Source organism: Nycticebus coucang, chromosome 12 (assembly GCF_027406575.1).
Source record: "Nycticebus coucang isolate mNycCou1 chromosome 12, mNycCou1.pri, whole genome shotgun sequence".
In the NCBI taxonomy this organism is placed as follows: domain Eukaryota; kingdom Metazoa; phylum Chordata; class Mammalia; order Primates; family Lorisidae; genus Nycticebus; species Nycticebus coucang.
Genome location: NC_069791.1, coordinates 67,945,251 through 67,969,318, shown reverse-complemented (window position 1 = coordinate 67,969,318; position 24,068 = coordinate 67,945,251). Strand labels below are relative to the sequence as shown.

The 24,068-nt window shown below is 40.8% G+C and overlaps 2 protein-coding genes across 4 annotated transcripts in view; one reads left to right on the top strand and one right to left on the bottom strand.

The window, feature by feature from the left end:
- Positions 1-570: 570 nt before the first annotated feature.
- Positions 571-24,068, bottom strand: part of EIF2AK1 (eukaryotic translation initiation factor 2 alpha kinase 1) — a 42,629-nt gene continuing 19,131 nt past the window's right edge. The window contains exons 10-16 of one of the 3 annotated variants that reach the window (XM_053554514.1): positions 19,087-19,198; positions 14,466-14,566; positions 7,293-7,407; positions 6,994-7,076; positions 5,186-5,419; positions 4,903-5,011; positions 887-928 (exon numbers count right to left, since the gene is read on the bottom strand). In XM_053554514.1, coding sequence (XP_053410489.1) covers positions 924-928; positions 4,903-5,011; positions 5,186-5,419; positions 6,994-7,076; positions 7,293-7,407; positions 14,466-14,566; positions 19,087-19,198 — 759 coding nt within the window. In that variant the 3' untranslated portion in view covers positions 887-923. Of the gene's footprint in view, positions 929-4,902; positions 5,012-5,185; positions 5,420-6,993; positions 7,077-7,292; positions 7,408-14,465; positions 14,567-19,086; positions 19,199-24,068 lie in introns of all 3 variants that reach the window. The other 2 variants (XM_053554513.1, XM_053554515.1) reach the window with 2 other exon arrangements.
- On the top strand, positions 7,416-14,457 carry ANKRD61 (ankyrin repeat domain 61). The gene is made up of 2 exons (XM_053554516.1): positions 7,416-10,592; positions 12,841-14,457. The coding sequence occupies exons 1-2, from the start codon at positions 10,471-10,473 to the stop codon at positions 13,784-13,786; spliced, it is 1,068 nt and encodes a 355-aa protein (XP_053410491.1). The 5' UTR covers positions 7,416-10,470; the 3' UTR covers positions 13,787-14,457.

Genomic DNA, 24,068 nt, shown 5'->3' with positions numbered 1-24,068 from the left:
TCTGGGATTCAAAAATGAATATATCAGTTTGTTGCCTTTAAGGGATATACAGATTGAGGAGTTTAGAGTGCTGTAATAAAAGAAAGAGGACCATGGGAACAGGGCAAAGGCAAGAAAGATAGTTATCTGTGTGCTAAGATCATTTAGGGACAAATGTACAAAGCTTTTCGGGCATATGGCTTTGGAATGATGTTGAAGGTGGGGCGAACAGACAAAAAGGGTGGAGGTTGTACACTGTGCTGAGGCATCGAGCTTTTTTATCTTAACAGGAAGCGGAGAGCAAGCAAAAGGTTTTGAGCCCAGAAATGAACTGGTAATCAACCTCAATCATGACAACAGTGTGAGGGGCTGGGAAGACTGGTGCTGTCCACACTGAATAGTCTAGTCAGTGTGCAGGCCTGGGCTCAGGCAGTGAGGGTGGGGCACACACCAATTTCTGCAATAGAACCTTCTAAAGGGGGATTACAGGGTCAACAGGTAGTTTAAAAAAGAAAGAATTGAGGATATCTTTAAGTTTCAGAGACTGGGTGTATGAAAATACTTAAGTAGGAAATTCAATAACAGAAGAGGGAAAGAACAGACTAGGTTTAATTCAGAGCAGTCTTAAGTTCAAGATGCTGGGTCATGAAAAACCTATCCAAGGAAAAAGCATCTTTAATAAGTCTTATATAGCCTTACTAAATATAACTAAGAGTCATACCATCTATACCCTAATAAAGGTTGAAAATGTACATTCCAGTTAACTATTTTAAGAGTTTAAGTCCACTTTCCTATTACTGACACAGCCTAATTAAGGCTAGACTTGTACACCTCCATCTTTCATGCTATCCTTCACCCCTCTGTCCTGAGAAAGGAGGTTTAACTGCTTTTTTAGTTCTTCAATTTCTTTTTCTTGCTCTATTATCTTCATCTGTAGGGTGAGATTAACCTGTAAAAAGAAAATTTTAAGCTCCATTAAAATACTTCCCTTTAAAATATACAGGCAGCCCATGCTTTGCATGGTTCCAGTGCACATAAGTTTATCATTACAGTTGAGTTAAACAAGTCACCCAATGGCCTGGTTCAGAAGTGTCAGCAACCACAGTGTATTAACTGTAACCCTTCAGTTCCCCCCAAACACTATGTCAATAACCTGCACATCATGAATAAGGAGGAATCACTTTCAAGGTCTGTTGGAGAGTGGTCATCATAACACTGTTAATTCACAGCAAAGTGTGTAGTTGTGTTGCTGCATCATCTAGAAGAGCAAGCTGAAATAGGAACGTTGACACTGTAAAGAGTCAACATTCTCATGCTGCAGCCACAGGCACTGAGAGCAGCTTCTCAACACAAAGGGATGAAGATGTCCCCGAGTATGTGACACCCTTGAAAAACCACATTATAAGAACTCAGAGGCCAGACATGAAAGTTCACATCTATAATCTTGGCACTCAAGAAGATCCAGGCAGGTGAATTGCCTGAGCTCAGGAGTTTGAGACCAGCCTGATCAAGAGGGAGACTCTTATCTCTACTAAAAAAAAAAAACAAGCCAGGTGGTATATACCTGTAGTCCCAGCTACTTGGGAGGCTGAGGTAAGTGTATAGCCTGAGCCCAAGAGTTTGAGGTTGTGGTGAGCTGTGACACCATGGCACTCTACCAAGGGTGACAGAGTAAGACTGTCTCAAAAAGTAAAAGAACTCTCAGAGATATTTCATAACTGAAAGTAAAAAGGATAAAATGTCAGAAGCTGATCCAAACTTAGGAGTATGACATTTTGCCAGGGCAAGAAAAGACGCACACATTCTGACATATATGAGATGAAGGCAGTCACTGTTCAAACTGTTGAGACACAATTTTATTTATTTATTTATTTATTTTTTTGAGACAGTCTCACTACGCCCTCAGTAGAGTGCTGTGGCATCACTGCTCATAGCAACCTCAAACTCTTAGGCTCAAGTGATTCTCTTGCCTCAGCCTCTCAAGTAACTGGGACTACAGGTGCCTGCCACAACACACAGCTATTTTTTGGTTATAGTTGCATTGCTGTTTGGCAGGCCCAGGCTAGGTTCAAACCCGCCACCTCTGGTATATGTGGCTGGTGCCCTAGCCACTGAGCTACAGGTGCTGAGCCTGAGACACGACTTTCTAATGTTTCTTAATGTTTTAAGTTACAACATTAGTTCTATGATTTTTTTAAATCTCTGCATATATTGTTAACAGTAAGAGTTTAATACTCTGACAAATTTTAAGGTCACAGAGCTATCACAACTTCTCAATTAACTTTGCACGATTTGAGCTTTGTTAGGTCATTTTTCATTTTTATCTATTTTATTTTTTAAGATGGGGGTCTGACTCTTATATCATTAGGATGGAGTGCAGAGGTCTGATCATAGCTCGCTAGAGCCAAACTCTTTGGCTCAAGCAATCATTCTGACTCACCCTTCCAGCTGAGACTATGGGTGCATGCCACCAAACCCGCCTATCTTTGGTAGGTCAATTTTTAACTGTCCTATGCTAACATGTAAAGCAATGGTTCTCAACTTTCCTAATGCCGCAGCCTTTTAAGACAGTTCCTGTGGGTTGTGACCCACAGGTTGAGAACCACTGATGTAAGGCAAGGAGTGCCTATATATACAAGACCTTGTCTGTATAGGTAATGTATAGGTTACTTTTTAAAAAAAAATAATTTTATAATTTTTTGCTCAGTGCCTGTAGCTCAGCAGCTAGGGGACCAGCCACATACACCAGAGATGGCGGGTTCGAACCCAACCCGGGCCTGCCAAACAATGACAATTACAACCAAAAAATAGCCAGGTGTTGTGGCAGGCGCCTGTAGTCCCAGCTACTTGGGAGGCTGAGGCAAGAGAATAGCCTAAGCCAAAGAGTTTGAGGTTGTTGTGAGCTGTGACACCATGGCACTCTATAGAGGGTGACAAAGTGAGAGACTGTCTCAAAAAAAATAATACTAATTTTACATTTTTTTTATAAAAAACAATTTTATAAAATAGAAATCCTTACCATAGACAAGTAACTATGGTCTCTAATATGGATCTTAACTGAGTGTTAGAAAATCTCCCCCATATGTAAAAACAATGCTTATGCTTGGTTTTAAGAACCACATCTGTTATTTCAAGCACTTTCTAAAAAAAGTACTACACTTACCTGTTTGCATTTAAGCTAATAAAATTCACTACTTCACCTAACAAGCCTTAAATAGAAAATAAGTCAGTTGATTCTTTTAAACTGTAACTACAAGTAGTTCCCAACTAGAATCACTTCAAAGGTTTGTTGAAGTACAGGCTGCTACATCCTCTCCCAAAACTTCTCTCTTATTTTTTTTTTTTGCAGTTTTTGGCTGGAGCTGGGTTTGAACCCACCACCTCCGACATACAGGGCCAGTGCCCTACCCCTTTGAGCCGCCCCAAAACTTCTCTTTTTAGTAGGATGGGGGACCAGAAGGCCTGAGAATTCTATCAAGTTCTAGAGACTACGCATTTGCAAACTACTGCATTCAAGCAATGCTGCTCAAACACTACGTGTACATCACCTGAGGATCTGGTTAAAACTCAGATTTTGACTCTTTGTCAGGGGTGCAACTCACAGTTAATGCTGATGCAGCTAAGAGCAAGGGAAAATCTGAGAATTTTTTTTTTTTGAGACAGAGTCTCACTTTTGGCCCTTGGTAGAGTGCATTGATGTCATGGCTCATGGCAACCTCAAACTCTTGGGCTCAAGCAATCCTCTTGCCTCAGCCTCCCAAGTCACTGGAATACAGACACCCGCCACAATGCCTAACTATTTTTAGACAAGGAGTCTTGTCTCTTCCTGGTCTTGAACTCCTGAGCTCAAGCAATCCACCCGCCTCGGTCTCTCAGAGTGCTAGGATTATAGAGGTGTGAGCCACTGCACCTGGCTATGAATATATCTTTGAATAAAGCTTTTACTAAATCCTAAAAAGTTCCTAGAGGAAATAGAATGGATCAATCACCTAAGTATATGCAGATTAGAGATTGTACCTGGCACTGTAACATGACAAGAAGGAGGAAGGGAATGGCTGCCCTGGGGCAATGCCACATCACAGGACCAAAAACCACAATCACACAGCTAAGAGCTCTTAGATTGGCTAAAGCTGTTTCTGTCATCGCTGTTCCAACTCCTGCTTACAATTACTGCTCTTCACAAGTAGATACTTCTATGAAATTTATAAAAAGTACCATAGTTGGAAAAGAAAAATAAAAACCTTTTCACTGAGTTAGCAAGATGAGACTAGAAAGCAAAGCTCCTAATTTTTAGAGTAGAAGGCTGGCTTGAATCCATTTCCTTACATGGACTATGAATAAAGATGTGTGTATATAGGTACTAAACTTAGTCCTTGATACACTATTAGGGAACTCTGAGAATGGGTTTAAATATTTAGTTTCAATAAATCTTAGTCTAAATTCAACTATTTTTTGTGAAACATGATTCACAATTTAAATAAATTGTATTGTAAGCTTCCTATTTTCCCCAGCATTAAAAAAAAATTTATAGACACCATATCTGCAGGTAGCAGCTATAGCCAGGCCCAAGCCAGGCCATGGATGCTACTCACCTGGTGGTCTCAACGACAGCATGCAGCTACCACCCAAGGACTAGAGCAGGGGTCCTCAAACTATGGCCTGCAGGCCACAGGAGGCAATGTGATTGTATTTGTTCCCGTTTTGTTTTTTTACTTCAAAATAAGATATGTGCAGTGTGCATAGGAATTTGTTCATAGTTTTTTTTTTTTTTTAAACTATAGTCTGGCCCTCCAACGGTCTGAGGGACAGTGAACTGGCCCCCTGTTTAAAAAGTTTGAGGACCCCTGAACTACAGCAGCACCACTTTGGAAGGTACCAGGATCATCCATGACTAGAAATTCCTGATGGAGTGTCAGAACTCACCTGTGACCAAAACACCCCTGAGGGACCTGTCAACCACACCTGAGGTCACCAGCCCTTCCAGGGATGCAGGAGCTGCCACTCCCAGGGGAGTGACTCCCATGAGTACACCCTGCAGGTAGACAAGAACAAAGCCCTTCTGGTAGATCATGGGCTCCTCCAGCCCTGTCCCCTCGGGGCACACTCATCCCTTCCTTAGGTTGAGGCTGGGGAAGCTCCCCTCCACTTCTTTCCCCAAGAGAAGAAATAAAAACCACCTAGGGTCAAGAAAAAAAAATGTACATACATTTCCAGAATTTTGAAAAAGTTCACTTTGCAGTAGCTGAATAGCAGATGGTCTCTGGGATGAGTTCCTTCTAGTTAAGTGCCGGATATACTTGGCTTGTATTGGATACCTTTTACTGAGGGATTCAGGTATCTGACCAGTTCTTAAACCTGTTAAAACTTCTGTTCGCTCCATTTCTGTTCCAAATGGCTGAAAGAGCTCTAGCAGGATCACACCCAAGCTATACATATCTGACTGGAAAAAGAACAATAAGGGGAATTCACTAGTAAAGTTGGAATAACATTTCCATTGCAATGTAGCATCACCTCAGACAGAAGATTTCTAAGAATGAGGACACACAAGTCATCTGCAATGCTGGGAACAGAGCAAGATGGTTCATCCTTCAGAGATGTATGAGACTTTCCCAACCCTGTCTCTTTAACACCAATAGAAGATCCATGGGCTTGACCATCAAGTGAAGGGCAGGGATAATCTCCACCACTCACAGCGGTCAGACAATCCAACTGTCTTCACTACCCCTTGGCCATCAGGCCTGACCCCCCAAAATATGAGCTAACTCTGGCTAGGACCGGCTACAGGAAAACTAAAGAGTATCCTGGATCATACTTCAGTCTCACATGACCTCTGCCTCCACTTGCAATGAATTAAGCATTCTTGTTAACATTTAACAAACTGTACAAAATCTGTGCTACTTTTCCTAAAAATAGTTTTTCTAGGAAGGTCTTTACTAGATAAGATTTTAGGAGTAGCCAGGTTTTTTTCGGAAAGCTCTTTCCTAATTGCTAAAAAGCTAAATTGTTCATCAAAAGGGAAAATTTATTTCCGTTGTTATTTTGAAGAACGGATTTACTTTAGCAATTCTTCAAGGAAGAATGAGGTTTAAAACTTCACAATATCTTCATTCTATGTCTTTTCCTTTTTTTTTTTTAGAGATAGAGTCTCACTTTATTGCCCTCGGTAGAGTGCTGTTGCATCACAGCTCACAGCAAACTCCAACTCCTAGGCTTAGGTGATTCTCTTGCCTCAGCCTCCCGAGTAGCTGGGACGACAGGCACCTGCCACATGCCCGGTTATTTTTTTTGTTGCAGTTTGGCCAGGGCTGGGTCTGAACCTGCCACCCTCGGTATATGGTGCCGGCGCCAAAACCCCTAACCCACAGGCACTGCCCATCTTCATTCTATTTCAAGAGAGTCAAGTGGCAGACTTACTTAACTAAGCTTGAAAACAGAAGAATGAAAGAGTGAAAAGAACCTTCCTGAATTCTAGCTCCATGAGATGAAGAGAGACATTTCTTTTTTTTTGTTTTTGTTTTTGTAGAGACAGAGTCTCACTTTATGGCCCTTGGTAGAGTGCCATGGCATCACACAGCTCACAGCAACCTCCAACTCCTGGGCTTAAGCGATTCTCTTGCCTCAGCCTCCCGAGTAGCTGGGACTACAGGCGTCCGCCACAACGCCCAGCTATTTTTTGGTTGCGGTTTGGCCGGGGCCAAGTTTGAACCCGCCACCCTCGGTATATGGGGCTGGCGCCTTACAGACTGAGCCATAGGCGCCGCCCTGAAGAGAGACATTTCAAAGGGAAAGACCATTTCAAAAACAATTTGTGACATCCATGGATTGAGAAATAGTACATTGCCTTTAAAATGTAGTCAGATTCAACGGAAAAGTAAAGCTTATTCTTAGGGCAGTTTGATGCAATAGATAATCTATAGTACTCCCAAGCATCCACACAATTGAACTTCTGCATTTAAGCATACTGTTTGTTATTTACAAGGGCAGAATAAAAGAGCAAAAAGCAACAAATACTACCTTGGCATCATACTCAGATCCTTCCAACTGTTCAGGTGAAGCATATAGACAAGTACCCACTCTGGAAGTATGTGTTGGTATTCCTATAATTGCAAAATCCACATATTAAAACATCGCAGTGTTAACACTGATAGCATTAAGGAACATTCACTATGAGCTGGACATCATAGCTACTAAGGAAACAATGGTCACTCTTTGTCTTTATCTTACCTTTGCTATTAAATCTTTATGATTCTCTTTAAATATTGACATGTTCAACTGATTTTTTTTTTATGAAACAAACAAACCAAAAAACTTACTCTTCCCATTTCTGTTGGTCCAATCTGTGTTCTTTTGTATAATGTCTGTGCAGGCCAAACCAAAGTCTCCTATTTTTACTTGCTGATCAGGGCCATGAAGGAAAATATTTCTAGGCTATAAACAAACAGAACAAGTCAATTCCTTGGCTTTCCTTTTTTTTTTTGTAGAGACAGAGTCTCACTGTACCACCCTCAGGTAGAGTGCGGTGGCGTCACATGGCTCACAGCAACCTCTAACTCTTGGGCTTACACGATTCTCTTGCCTCAGCCTCCTAGCAGCTGGGACTACAGGCGCCAGCCACAATGCCCAGCTATTTTTTTGTTGCAGTTTGGCCGGGGCTGGGTTTGAACTTGCCACCCTTGGAATATGGGGCCGGCGCCCTATTCACTGAGCCACAGGCGCCGCCCTTCCTTGGCTTTCTTAAAATAAATAGTAAAAACTACTGTAAATGTTGGGCGGTGCTTGTGGCTCAAAGGAATAGGGCACCGACCCCATATACTGGAGGTGGTGGGTTCAAACCTGGCCCCAGCCAAAAAAAAAAAAAAACTGCAAAAAAAGAAAACTACTGTGAATGTTAAGAGTTTCCAACTCAGAAGCAAGCACGGCCTCTTCAAAGTTAAAAATTTGAGGAACAGTTCTCAAATTTGGCTATACATTAGAATCACTGGGAAGAATGTCTGAGCCATTCCCCAGACCAAATAAACCAGAACTCCTGCAAGCATGTAAGCATCCTGTAACTCCTGTAAGATGTAAGCATCAATTCCATTTAAAATTCCCAAGATTATTTCAAATTTAAGAACTATTAATGTAGAGCATGCTTCATATACTCCATATGAAGGCTTCGCAACCCTGTCTATACATCATTACCTGAAAAGCTTTTAAAAACTATTGGCCAAAGATACTGCTATTTCTTTTTTGTGTGTTTGTTTTTGTTTTTGAGACAGAGTCTCACTTGGTTGCCCTTAGTAGCGTGCCCTGGTGCCATAGCTTACAGCAACCTCAAACGCTCAGACTCAAGCGATCCTCTTGCCTCAGCCTTCCAAGGAGCTGGGACTATAGGCGCCTGCCACAATGCCCAGCTATTTTTTATAGACGGGGTCTTGCTCTTGCTCAGGATGGTCTCCAACCTGTGAGCTCAGGCAAACTACCTGGCTTGGCCTCCCAGATGCGAAGATATTGATATTTTTATTTAAAAAGTTTTGATATTTTTTAAAAAGTTCCCAGATGACTCATATTAGCCAGGGTTGGGAATGACTAGGTCACACTAAATGGTTCTACTGAAGCAACTGTTTCAGACCCAAAACATCTCCAGTAGAACCACTCCTATCCTAGTGAAGAGCTCCCTATGATTGGGGGAGGGAAGAGTCTACTAAAAACTTAAAAATACTTAGGTTCAAAGTTACTTTCTTACTTTAAATGTAATAATTTTAATTTTTTATTTTAATGTATAAATTGCCATTTTAGCTTTGTTATTGTTTGAACTATGGTTGAATTGGAAAAGAAAACACAAATAAAGATATAAGGCCAGGCATGATGGTTCATGCCTATAATCCTAGCATTCTGGGAGGCCGAGGAGCATGGATTGCTTGAACTCACAAGTTCAAGACCAGCCTGAGCAAGACCCTGTCTCTAAAAATAGCAGGGTATTATGGTGGGCGCCTGTAGTCCCAGGAGACTTAGGCAAGAGAACCACTTGAACCCAACAGTTTGAAATTGCTGGGAGCTATGACACCATAGCACTCTACCCAGGGTGACAAAATGGGTCACCAAAAAAAAAAAAAGAAAAAGAAAGGTGTAAGATGATAGTTTGGTTATGTTTTTGTGAGAGGAAAAGCCTAAAAGCTGTGCTGACATTCGGCACTCTATGATCAAGGAACAAAGTCTGAAAAAGTCTGGCTCCAATATAAAAACTGTGTTCACAGATATAATTCTAAACAATTCTAGAACAGTTCCAGAACTGAACTGAAGGAATCATCATAAAGAGACTGAAACCGACCAACTCTGTAACATTTTCCTGTACACGCGTAAGTCGTCACTTAAGTTTTTCTCATGGGAAATATAACCAAGAGAGAAAGTAGAGACCTGGTCACTGAGAGTGCCAAGCTCCTAGAAGATGGCCCATCTGTTGCACTTCACACAAAACTCTACGAGGCCATAATGAGAGAAGACTGCACTACAATCAAGGCACTCCTAAGAAACCACCCCGTCAACCAACCCATGACCATTCTGGCCAACTCCATCAACTACAGATTACTTCTGAACCAGGTACGCTCTTTTCTGGTCAGTCATTTTTAGAAAAAGACAGGATGCATAGGAAGGAGCATGGTCTAATGCTCACAGATTCACTGAACTCCTCACTGCCCTTACAACTGACAGTACATCTCCAGCTGACTCTACATTTAGGACAGCGCTCCCCAAAGTCTGCAACCAAAGTCTTCCACTGAACAACATAAACTGAAGTAAGAAAAGACTAGAACCTGTTTGGTTGGAAGAACATTAATGTCATTTTCTCAAATATACCCATGGTGATTATGTCTATAGGGCAGAATTTTTTCCCGTTTTCGCACGTCTTCATTTTCTAAATGTGTATAGAATGTTTATTGCCTTTATAAATTTTTTTTCAAAAAGGAAGTCACCCTCCCCTTTATCTTACCCTCTCCCCGGTAGTCATAGTATAAAACCACTACTTATACTATATACTGTATATATTCTTAAGAACTGGCATAAACAGCTCTGCTAATCATAAACAGAACATATGCTGCATTATCTTTAAAATGCCCTGAAGATTCAGGTTTTACTGCTGATAATGTGACTCTGGCAAACCCTTAAAAAATACCACACCTATTTATCAATTACCTCATGGGCTAATTTAAGGATGAAATGACTTCATAGCAATTAACATTAATTGTACTATGGGATCTTCAAAGGAATCAACTTTCAAAACCTTTCAAAGCTTTGAGTGTTATTTCTATTTCCTCAGTAAATTTACCTTTCTGTAAAACATAAGACTTTGCTATGTGAAATTCACTAAGTTTTAGTAATCAAAACACAGGCAATAGAAAAGGAAAATTTCAATGCATATACAAGAAAAATATTGAACCAATAAGATACTAAATAAACTTACTTTGAAATAGCAAGCAAATACAAATATTATTTTTAACTGTAGGGCTGTTTGTAATGTATTTTGCTTTCCCCCCAAAGCAGACACAGTCTATCATCCCCATTCATTTGGCTGCTGAATACCGCAAGGCACAAAGTTTGCTTTGTTTGTTAGAACATGGTGCTGACCCAGAAGTAAGGTAAGTTAACTCAGCAGGCAATCGTTTCTAAATGAGGATATACCTGATTTAGATTTTTTCAGTTCAAAACATTCTCCAGTTACGTGTGGACTTGTTCATTCTTCATGAGTTATGGATGACAAACTATCACCTTTTGAATGAACCAATTTCTTTACTAATTGGATGAGATATCCTGAAATGTTGGAAATAATGCAACAACACAAGCCAGTCAGCCAAATTAATGCATAATGAGTATTAAGTACTCAATAGTGGTATTGTGGAAACTCCAGTAAGTCTTGGCCTTCAAGAAGTTTAACAACCTCAGTTGGGTATGAAAAATGAGAAAATACAGACAATGGATTTTCTTGTTACCCTACACTAGAAGGTAAGCTTAGTGAAAGAGGAGTTTATCTTGCTCATCGCTGTGTATCTCCATCACCTAAACCAAAGCCCCAACTCTTAGTTAAGTACCCAGTAAATCAGGCGTCCTCAAACTTTTTAAACAGGGGGCCAGTTCACTATCCCTCACACTGTTGGAGGGCCGGACTATAGTTTAAAAAAAAAAAAAACTATGAACAAATTCCTAGGCACCCTGCACATAACTTATGTGCAGTAAAAAAAACAAAACGGGAACAAATACAATCACACTGCCTCGTGTGGCCCGCGGGCAACAGTATGAAGACCCCTGCAGTAAATACTACTTGAATGAATGAAAGAATTACATAGTATAAAAATGATAGGATGGGCATGGTGGTTCATATCTGTAATCCCACCACTTTGGAAGGTGAAAGTAGGAGTTAGAGATCAGCCAGGGCAAACATAGCAAGACCCTGTCTCTACTCCCCTCCCCCACCACCAAAAAAAAAAAAAAACCCAGCCCAGCACGGCTGTGCATGTCTACAGGCCCAGCTACTTGGGAGGCTGAGGCACAAAGATAGCTTGAGCTCAGGAGTTTGAAGTTGCTGTGAGCTATAATGATGCCACTGTACTTCAACCTGAGTGACAGAGTGAAACCTTGTCTCAAAATAAAAGAACTTCTTGCCTCAAGTCCTTGCCCTGCTCCACAAGAATCTACCTGACCTGATCTGTCTTACTCTCAATCTCTTCTTGTACACCCCACCGCAGCTCTACAAGTCTTCTGAAAGTCCTTCTACATAGACTCACTGCATTTTCCCAGGCACCTTTCCTACCCTTTACACCATGTACAGTATGTGAGGCTTCCACACCTCTCTAGAACTTTGCCCACTTCCAATATTTAGTTGTTTGATTATGCTTCATGTTTGTCTTCCATTCTAGACTATAAGCCCTATAGAGGTAAGGACCACTTGTCTCATCACATCCCCAGCATAAGGCCTCACACTAAAACTAAAATCATTTTCTAATTTCTGGAAACACAGTCAAGATTTTCATAATAGGGTGGCGCCTGTGGCTCAAGGAGTAGGGCGCTGGTCCCATATGCTGGAGGTGGTGGGTTCAAACCTAGCCCTGGCCAAAAAAAAAAAAAAAAAAGATTTTCATAACAAACATTCTCTTTTCTCTGCCAAAACCAAGAAATTTTGGAAGCAATCCTGAAAGATGAGGGCCAAGTTGTAATATGTTCATTCTACCTAGATTGGAGCAGGGAATGAAGATGACCCCAGGTCTTTAGATTCAACCCTTACCTACACACTAGAGTGAAAATGTCAGGCAGAGAGCCACTAAGAACTGAGTAAATGGGGGAGATCTGGCCCTTTATGGCTCACTTCTATGGTAAAAACAGATCATACTCAAGTCCACATGATTTTACTAAATGCTTACTAACTCAGCCCAGCACTGTGCAAGAAAATAACTAAGCTCTAGCCTCTAAGGGGCCAGTCCTAACTGGAGCAACAAAGTTGAAATAGGCTGCTCAAAGAAGCTGGGCCCTACCATGCAATGATGCATTCTACCACATACCTAAAAACCCTGGGAAAGGATTTGAGATCCTGTTCTCCCTAGCTTGGCAAGTCTTTTGAAAGCCCTTCTATACATACTTACCCATCTTCCCCAGGTATCCTTTCCTACCCTTTTCACCATGTATAGTTATGTGAGGCTGCCATAGCTCTCTAGAACCTTGCCAGCTTCCAATAAAAGCCTAAGAAATTACACGACCATGTATATTTTGAAAACAATGACTCAAAGTAATTAAAAAGTAGTACCTTAAATAAATGTTGCCTTTTAGGCATTATTTCTTCACACAGAGCACTCCCACTGAGAATTCAGTGTAATTTGTGACTAATACCTATTCCAGGGATACGAGAGGCCTCACCACTCTCCATCTGATGCTACTACACTGGCCAATAACTTCTACCACATGGACAAAACCAGGCAACAGAATCCAAAGGATCCTGACAGAGATTCAGAACAATGCCATAATGTGTCTCCGCATCTTGTGTGAACATGGAGCTCAAGTTAATGCTCGTATAGATAACAGCAACAATCATTCACCACTCCACCTGGCCATAACTTATGGTACCTATCCAGTTCTCTCCATTTTGGCCCAAAATGGTGCCCATGTCAATGCTATTAATGAATCCAGTATGACACCCCTTCACATGGCTGCAGATATCCTGAATAGGGAGATGATGGAAACGCTCATTGCCTGCGGAGCAAATGTTAACTGTGCTGTCTCTTCCACGGGAAACACGGCCTTGAAGCTGGCAGTGTGCACTGCATCAAGCAAAGCAGGACGGCTGCTGGGAGTAGGGATGAGCTGCATCCGTTTGCTGTTAATGAACGGAGCCAAAGTCAATGCCCAGGACCATGAAGGTCAAACAGCTATCCATGAGGCATGTTTTGGAGGCAGGGGGACAATAATCAATCTCTTGCTTGAATATGAAGCAAATGTCAATATTTTAACAAGAAATGGGGAGTCTCCAATTTATATGTACCTTCAGCGCAGTTCCAATATTAGAGATAAGACACTTCTTGCCAGGCTACTTTATCACACATATCCTTTGAGGCTGACCAATAACCAAGGGATTCTACCTGCAGGAATCATGCTACCAGAATTCCACCTCTTAAGGGAAACTCTAATAAAGCTATCCCAAAACCCTTTATCTCTGGAGGATATCTGTAAAAGAAACATCAGAAATATTTATGGTGAGAAATACAAACAACACTTGAAGCAACTTCTCCCAGTGAAGATATGGAATTCTGTATACCGTTACTACAATACAACTTACCTCTTAAAATAAGGTCTCAAAGTTTCATGATGCTAGAGAATTTCAGTAACTCAGATTGCATTTTCTGGCTAGTCGTGTACCAGAAAACACCTAATCCATCACCTTCTGCATCCCAAATGCACAAACTACTGGTTCTTAAACTTTTTCAGAAAATAAAGTGATTTGGATAATAACTTTTGTTACTAAATTTTATTTTAAATGCCTTTTCTGTGATTTAATTTTTGCCTGAAAAGCAAATTAATTTAAAGCTCTCTTTTTTGATAGTCTTCTGTAGGTAAAAATTGGAACAATCATTATAGAGTTTTTTTAAAATAGCAAAAAAAGAAAAAAACAAACTTCCCACATTCACTTAAAGATGGATACAGAATCAAAGTTTACCTCTAAGGCTGCAAAGTAATATATTAACATTTCTGTCAGCGCCAAGTACATTTCAGTATCACTGGTTACATTAGTACTCAGAGCATTAACACCTGAAAAACAATGTTTTCAAATGCCCAACAATTATTGCTTTAAAATTCAGTCTAACATTTTCATGTTCTAGACCTATAGAACAATGTTTCATATTACAGTAATGATAACCTCCTAACTAAATGGACTACATCACATAATGTCATTTAATTCAATGAACCAACATCAAGTCACCCCTGTTACGGAAGCTAACACTTTCAATGACTTCATCACACCCATTTACCTTCAGATCTCTGTGTACAATTCCTGTATTATGTATGTAGAACACACCTTCTACCAATTCTTGAAAAATTTTTGTTGCAACACTGGCCATAACGTAAGGACCTTGAAGTGAAAAAAAAAAGTTTTATTTCTCTAATATTTTTTACTTATTACATTCACATAAATGTTACTGTGGTTCTAAATATATTAACATTCAACTCTTAGCAACATTTAGATTTTCAACAAAGTCAACACTCCAAAATGGTCTAAATCTTTTTTTTTTTTTTTTTGAGACGGAGTCTCACTATGTTGCCCTCGGAAGAGTACCAGGCATCAGAGCTCACAGCAATTTCAAACTCTTGGGCTTAAGCGATTCTTTTGCCTTCGCCTCCCAAATAGCTGGGACTACAGGCGCCAGCCACAACACCTGACTATTTTTTATTGCAGTTGTCATTGTTTAGCTGACCTGGGCTGGGTTCGAACGCGCCAGCCTCGGTGTATGTGGCTGGTACCGTAACCACTGTGCTACAGGCACCAAGCCACAAAATGATTTAAATCTTTAAATAAGTATGAAAGACTTCTCAGCTAACAAAGAAACCAACAGAAACTAGCCGGCAATAGTCAATGGACTTAGCCACCAGAAAGAGAGTACCTCTAATTTCACTGAAAGCCCCTCTTACTTTTAAGTAATTCTCAGGCATCAGGTGACTAGATTAGATGACATTTAAGTCCCTTCAACCCTTGACATCCTGGGATTTAATGCTAATAAATCTGGCATCCTAGCCCACAGTGGATTGAAGACATTAATATAAATAATGGAGTAAGAAAAATGATGAATTACGTTAGCTCAAGGGGTAAGTTTCCATTATCTGGAATGTCTTATTTTCCAAAAATGACTGCCATAAAAAAGTAAATGAATTAATTCATCTATTAACATGATGACATAGTAAGTGAATTTAGAGGGTGGAAAGATTTTATAGGACAAAAGCAAACAAACTTGATGAAGAAAACAATCCTGGATTTTTCCTGCCAAATTAATAATATCATAATAAAAGTTTAATAGCTCAGTCATTTTAAGTCTTAAAATTCAAAAAGTTGAAATGGGAAGACTGCTTGAGTTCAAGAGTTCAAGACCAGGCTGGACAACAAAGCAAGACCCCATATGAATTTCTTAAAAAATCATAAACCATCAAGAACAAAAACACTACATGCTCTTACCTCCTGAATGAGCCTAGTTGCTTTTATAACTCACATCGATTCCACAAAAAGAACAAGTGTGTCCTACAATATCTAACATATACTTGAGAAGTACTTCACAAGACAGAAAACTTTATATAAACACAATGGTTTGACCCCACCCTTCACAGTGAAATGACCCACCTCCATCTGGGTAGAAATGCAAGAAAGGCTTTTGACTCCTACAACTGTTCAGGTAACTGCTTTCCTTTAGTCTGTCTTTAAAACACATGGTTCTCATTTTAACCCTCCTTACAAATCCAAACAGAGGGCAACAGTTAGAGGATTCAGTAACCACACACAAACCTGCCCCAGGGGAAACAGTCTCCACAGACTCAGTGCCTTCTCTATGCCTGGCAATCCACTACATCCTACACTGAAAGCTTTAATGCTCACAACAACCCTATAAAAATAGGGATAATCCCATTCTGCAAATAAGGAAACAAACCAAGAGCAGTTACCTGATTTGTCCAAAACCTTGCAGCTGGTGACTATGAGAGCCAGGATTCAAACCCAGGTCTGGTGCTCAGGGGATTGTGGGTTAGGGTGAAATGTACAAATAGAATTGATGGAAAGCTACAAACGCAGTGCTGGACTACTAAAAAGATAAAACATTTTTATTTATTTTTTGAAACAGAGTCTTACTCTGTTGCCCAGGCTGGAGGGCTGTGGCATTAGCCTAGCTCACAGCAACCTCAAACTCCTCGGTTCAAGCAATCCTCCTGCCTCAGCCTCCAGAGTAGCTGGAACTACAGGCACCCACCATGATGCCTGGCTAATTTTTCTATTTTTAATAGAGAAGGGTCTCACTCTTGCTTAAACTCGTCTCAAATTCCTAAGCTCAAGCAATCCATTTGCTTTGGCCTGCTCGAGTGCTAGAATTATAGGCATGAGTCACCATGCCTGGACAATTAAAACTTATTTTAAACATTTTTAAAGAAAAATATACACCATGCTAGTGACATTATACATATTTTGCCTTCGTTGTTTTGATAGGTTCATTGTACTGAATGGTATAAAGTTCTCATCCTATACTCATTACTTATTTTTCAATCAGACATTTAAAAATCAACACTTGCATACAGGGGCCAGGCGCAGTGGCTCATGCTTGTAATGCCAGCACTCTGGGAGGATAGCTTGAGTTCAGGAATTCAAGATCAGCTTGAGCAAGAGCCAGACCCTATCTCTACTAAAAATAGAAAAACTAGCCGGGTGTTGTGGCGGGTGCTATAGTCCCAGTTACTTGAGAAGCTGAGATATGAGGACAGCTTTAGCCCAAGAATTTGAGGTTGCTGTGAACTATGATGACACCACAGCACTTAACCTCAGAGCAAGAGTGAGATTCAGTCTCAAAAAAAAAAAAAAAAATTGCATACGGAGCTTAAACAATTTTTCTTTTCATAAATACATTTGCATATAAACTACAATGCTCATGTAGCAAGGAAAGGATATAAATTTATAGGGAACTGAAAATATCCAACACACTACTTGCCGTGACTCAGCTGGACAAAGTTCTGCCATGTCCTTCTAATTAATTACATGGCAAACTAGAGAAACAGCACTGGGTTGTATCTATGAGCTGCTGGAGTAAGATATTATGTTTCTGTCTTCCCACTGGCACCTACTCTAAGATTTTGAATAAGTACTGATCTATGTTTTAAACCAAATAAAGGAAAAAACAGCAAATAACTGACATTCAGTTAAGTCTTTACTTTAAAAAAGGTCACTCTAATTTGCTATTTTGATATCTAATATAGTCAATTTAATCTCAGCTATATATGAGAATCAGCAAGAGAATTTTTAAAAATTACCAAAGGCTAAGACCTATCCTAGACCAATTATATAAAAATAACTGGTGTGGTCTCAGACAACAGCTTTTTTAAAAAACTGATTTTATTTTTATTATTTCTTTTTTTTAGCTCTCTGCAAATGCATATCTATTCTTTCTCTTTTTTTTTTTTCTTTTTTGGCCGGGGCTGGGTTTGAACCCGCCACCTCCGGCATATGGGGCTAGCGCTTGACTCCTTTGAGCCACAGGCGCCACCCAAAAACTGATTTTATTTTTTAGAATTGTCTTATAGACTTACAGAAAAATTGAGAAGACAGTACAGTTTTTCCCACAGAGCTCATACCCAGTCCCCCTACCTACCCCACATATTAACACCTTATACTGGTACTGTACCTTTGTCACAATTAATGCATCAATACTGATACACTATATAACTGTCGCCCACAGATTTCCTTGGTTTTTACCAGCTGCTTTTGCTGTTCTAGAACCCTATTTAGTACATACCACATTATACTGAGTTGTCATGTCTCTTTAGGTTCCTCTGGTCTGTGACAATATCTCAAGACTTATCCTTGTTTCTGATGACCTTGACAGTTTTGAGGAGTACTAGTCAGATACTGTATTCTGTAGAATGTTCCTCAACATTTGTCTCATGTTTTTTCATGATTAGACCAGAATTACGGGTTTTGGAGAAAAAGATCACAGAGATAAAGTATCCCTCTCACCACATCACATCAAGGAGGCACATGCTATCCACATGCCACTGTTGATTTTCACCTGGATCGTGGGCTAATGTAGCATTTGTCAGGTTTCTCCACTATAACATTACAGTTCTCCATTATAAAGTCGCTCTTTTTCCATTGACAGTACCCAAAAGTTCCCCAGATGATTCTAATGTACAGCCAAAGTTGAGAACTCATGTTATAGTATTTTTAAACATCAGCCCTAAAAGTAAATAAATAAATTACTAGCCAACAAGGCCAGATGCGGTGGCTGACGCCTGTATTCCTAGCACTCTGGGAGGCCAAGGAGGGTGATAGCCTGAGATCAGGAGTTTGAGACCAGCCTCAACTAAAGCGAGACCTGTCTCTACTAAAAATAGAAAAAACTAGCCAGACAATGTGGTATATGCCTATAGTCCTAGCTACTCAGGAGGCTGTGGTCGGAGGTTCTCTTAAGCCTAGGAGTTTGAGGTTGCTATGACCTTGGCTAATATCATGGCACTCTAGCTTGGGCAACAGAGTGGGACTGTCTCAAAAATAAAATAAATTAAATCAAAATAAAATAAAAAACAAATATTTAATTTTGTCTCTTAGAAAATTAAAAGGGGAACTTGGACCCTATTAAGTGAACAAGAAATAAATTTCTATTGTGTTAAAAAAATTTTTTTGAACCTTTTCTCTCAAATATTAACCTAAATTCCAGTATTATTATTGCTTAAATATCAACAAATCACGTCCAAATACCTGTTTTTGAAAAAGGTTGAAATAAGCAAAATTATTTCTTTGGGTTCACGGAATTTGTTTTTGCTTTTAATCTAAAGCTTCCAGAGGCAATTCTTACATTAGACAGAGAAGATTTGATTTTGTCTTCACTTCCCACCCCAGTATGTACTTACAGGCAGATTCGTCCACACACTCTTGGACCCGTTTGTTTCTTTCCACTATCCAATCCCACAGGGAGAGCTCACACAGCTGCATCTGGATATGTAGCATCAGGCGAAACTGCGCCTAGGATAAGACACACCGTGGCTCCCATCTCTGCAAAACTCACTCACAGTATCCACTTAGCCAACAAATACTCGCCTTCTCTAGACCAAGCACTATAACTAACTGCTAAGGACAAATCTTGCTTAAGTACAAAGTCTAATGAAGGAAACAGATAGGTAGAATGATAATTAAAAGACTATCTTATAACAACACAGGAAGGAAGAAGTAGGCCAGGTTGAAAACAGGCAGGGGTCCAAAATGACAGAAGTTCTCTAATAGGGCAACTGGTCTTGATATTGGTCTGCTCACTACATCATGTTTTTAAAGCTAAGACAAAGCATCAAAGAATGGCTGTATGTATTCTACTACTCTATGTATTCACTAACATATATATACTTTGGCTGGCTTCACATTGTAGGTAACTAATAACTTATTAAAAAAAAAAGCTAAGCAAATATTAAGTTCACTGTAACCACAAATGCAGAGAAATGAAACAATTCTGATTAAAAAGTCCCTCAAAATCAATTACTTTACACTCAGGTCAATCAGTTCAAAGTTTGTTTCATTAAAAAGCACAAAAACATGTATTTCTGTTTCTTTTGTTTGTTTGTTTTGAGACAGGGTCTTGCTCTGTCAGCTGGGTTAGAGTACAGTGGGGTCATCAAAGCTCACAGCAGGCTTGGCACCTGTAGCTGAGTGGTTACGGCTCCAGCCACATACACTGGGGCTGGCAGGTTCAAACCCAGCCTGGGGCCTGCTAAACAACAATGACAACTACAACAAAAAAATAGCTGGGTACTCTAAGGGAAGAGTGAAAACCCGACTCATGAAAAAAATGGAAAAAACTAGAAGGGCGCCATGGCAAGCACCTGTAATCCCAGTGGCGTTGGAGGCTGAGACAACAGTATGTCCACAGCCTGAGTCTGAGGTTGCAGTGAGCTACAACACCATTGCACTCTGCTCAGGGCACAGGGTAAAACTCTGCCTTGACAAAAAAAAAAAAAAAAAAAAAGCCATGCACTGTGGCAGGAGCCTGTAGTCCCAGCTACTTGGGACACTAAGGCAAGAGATGACTTAAGCCCAAGAGTTTGAGGTTGCTATGGACTGTGACAACATGGCATTCTACCTAGGGCGACAGAGTCTCAAAAAAAAAAAAAACCTCACAGCAACCTCAAATTCCTGGGCTAAAGTGATCTGCCTGCCTCAGTCTCCTGAGTAGCTGGGACTACAGGCATGCACCACCATGCTGAACTAATTTTTCTGCATTTTTGTAGAGACAGGGTCTCACTGTTGCTCAGGTTGGTCTCAAATTCCTGGCTTCAAGCAGTCCTGCCACCTTGGCCTCCCAAAGTGCTAGGATTACAGGCATGAGCCACCATGCACAGCCTGAAAACATGTATTTTTTTTTTAACAGGAGTTTAAAATATTGCATTGAATATACAGAGGGAACAAAAAAATGTGTTCACATTTTAAGAAAGGAAAAAAACTATTAAATTTGTAATACTCAAGTCATGTTTGACTTCTGCAATAATAAGAGGTGCTCAAAGTCACTTGTATTCATCTTTTGTTATCCGTATATATTGAGTATTACAATTTTAATACAGTTTTTTTCTTTCTTAAAATGTGTATACATGGGTGGCACCTGTGGCTCAGTGAGTAGGGTGCCGGCCCCATATACCAAGGGTGACGGGTTCAAACCCGGCCCTGGCTAAACTGCAATCAAAAAATAGCTGGGCGTTGTGGCGGGCGCCTGTAGTCCCAGCTACTCGGGAGGCTGAGGCAGGAGAATCCCTTAAGCCCAGGAGTTGGAGGTTGCTGTGAGCTGTGTGAGGCCACGGCACTCTACCGAGGGCAATACAGTGAAACTCTGTCTCTACAAAAAAAAAAAAAAAGACAAAGATGGTCACTTTTTATTGGTCAAGGGAAAAATACAATAAGAAGACATTTCAATTCTAAATATTTATGCACCCAATTTAAATGCTCCCAGATTCTTGAAACAGACCTTACTCAGTCTGAGCAATATGATATCCTATAATACCATAATAATAGGGGGATTTAACACTCCTCTTACAGAGCTGGACAGATACTCTAAACAGAAATTAAACAAAGATTTAAGAGATTTAAATGAGACCCTAGAACAACTGTGCTTGATAGACATATACAGAACACTCCATCCCAAAGAATACATTCTTCTCATCGCTCCATGGAACATTCTCCAAAAATGATCATATCCTAGGACACACAAAAAAACCTTAACAGAGGGCGGCGCCTGTGGCTCAAGGAGTAGGGTGCCGGTCCCATATGCCGGAGGTGGCGGGTTCAAAGCCAGCCCCAGCCAAAAGCCACAAAAAAAAAAAAAAACCTTAACAGAATCAAAAGAATTGAAATTTTACTTTGTATCTTCTCAGACCACAAGGCACTGAAGGTGGAAATCAACTCCAACAAAAAACATTCAACCCCACACAAAAGCATGGAAATTAAACAACCTTCTGTTGAATGACACTTGGGTGCAGGAAGAAATAAAACAGGAAATCACTAACTTCCTTGAGCATAACAACAATGACAACACAAGCCAAAACCTGTGGGATAGTGCAAAAGCAGTTTTGAAAGGAAAATTTATCGCTTTAGATGCCTACATTCAAAAAACAGCAAAAGAGGGCGGCGCCTGTGGCTCAGTGAGCAGGGCGCCGGCCCCATATGCTGAGGGTGGAGGGTTCAAACCCAGCCCCAGCCAAACTGCAACAAAAAAATAGCCGGGCGTTGTGGCAGGCGCCTGTAGTCCCAGCTACTCGGGAGGCTGAGGCAGGAGAATCGCCTAAGCCCAGGTGTTGGAGGTTGCTGTGAGCTGTGTGATGCCACGGCACTCTACCAAGGGCAATAAAGTGAAACTCTGTCTCTACAAAAAAAAAAAAAAAAAAACAGCAAAAGAGCACATCAACAAACTCATAAGCCATCTTATGGAATTGGAAAAAGAGAACAATCTAAGCCTAAACCCAACAGAAGAAAAGAAATCTCCAAAATTAAATCAAAGATCAATGAAATTGAAAACAAAAGAATCATTCAGAAAATTAATGAAACAAGGAGTTGGTTTTTTGAAAAAATAAATAAAATAGATAAACCTTTGGCCAGACTAACTAGAAATAGTTAATAGTTCAAACCTTTTTGGAAGGAAGTATGGAGAACCCTCAAGGAACTCAAGCTAGACCTCCCATTTGATCCTGCAATCCCATTACTGGGCATCAACCCAGAAGGAAAAAAATCCTTTTATCATAAAGACACTTGCACTAGACTGTTTACTGCAGCTCAATTTACAATCGCCAAAGGGATTAACAAACTGTGGTATATGTACACCATGGAATACTATTTAGCCATTAAAAAAAAATGGAGATTTTACATCCTTTGTATTAACCTGGATGGAAGTGGAACACATTATTTTTAGTAAAGCATCACAAGAATGGAAAAGCATGAATCCTATGTACTCAATTTTGATATGAGGACAATTAAGGACACGGTGGGGGTGGGGACAAGGGAAAGTAGACAAAGAAGGAGGGAGGGGTGGGGGAAAGGAAGAGCAGCGAGAGGGAAGGAGGGAGGGGGGTGGGGCCTTGGTGTGTGTGCCACACCTTTTGGGGGCAAGACACAATTGTAAGAGAGACTTTAACAAATGCAATCAGTGTAATCTGGTTTCTTGTACCCTCAATGAATCCTCAACAATTAAAAAAATAAATAAAGTAAATAAATAAAAAAAAAATAAAAAAGAACAGTCTAAAAACTAACCTGTCAATCCTACTGGGACTCACTGAAAGCCATGCTCAAAAAATTTTACATAATTTTCGGTGGTTGCCTAGCAACTGGGCGGTGGCTCCGCCGGTACCCGGCCTAGCCAGCGGGAAAAGCCGTGAGGCCGCATCTCGCCCACCCTGGGCTTTGGAAAGGTGCAGCCTTTGGCCCCCCGAGCTCTCGCGGGGGCTCCAGGAAGCCACCTTAGGCCTGTCCCTAAGAAAACTTGGTCTCAGCTGTGGAGAACTTCGAGCAGGCCTCGACTCCTCTTCCCGCCCCGAGGAGAGGCCCAGCGCCTCACCCTCACCCCGTCTTTGTGCAGGGCGCTGGCGGCCATTGTGTCCGGGCGGGGAATGGAGGACCCGGCAATCCCCCACCGCCACGTCCAGGGCCTTTGGGGAATTCAAAGAAAACTAGCAGCGTTTGTGGGGGGTCTCCGGCCTTTAGCCTCCCGGAAAGGCCCAGGGGTGTCCTTTGCAAAGTCAGATGGCAGATCTAAGGCAGTTTTCCCTCCTTGAGTCCCTCACGGAAACCTTGAGTCCCATTGAGAAGTCCTTCCTAGGCTCTAGCAGCCTCACCTTGGGCTGGTACTTAAATAGGAAAAAAAAAAAAAAAAATTTTTTACATAATTTTCTTTCTTTTTTTTTTTTTTAAAGACAGAGTTTCACTTTGTCGCCCTTGGTAGTGCCGTGGCATCATAGCTCACAGCAACCTCAAACTCTTGGGCTCAAGCGATCCTCTTGCCTCAGTTTTTCATTTTTTGTAGAAATGGTGTCTCACTCTTGCTCAGGGTGGTCTCAAACTCCTGAGCTCAAGCAATCCACCCACCTCGGCCTCCCAGCATGCTGGGATTACCAACTGGGATTACACCACACTCAGCCAAAAACTTTTTTTTGAAGACCGGGTCTCAGGGTCTTGCTCTGTTACCCAGGCTGGGAGTACAGTGATACAATCATAGCTCACTCAAACTCCTGGCCTCAACTGATCCTCCCACCTCAGCCTCCCAAGTAGCTAGGACTACAGAGGCACACCACTACACCCAGCTTATTTTAAAAAAATTCCTTTTTTAGAGACAGAGTCTTGTTATGTTGTTACCCAGCTGGTCTTGAAC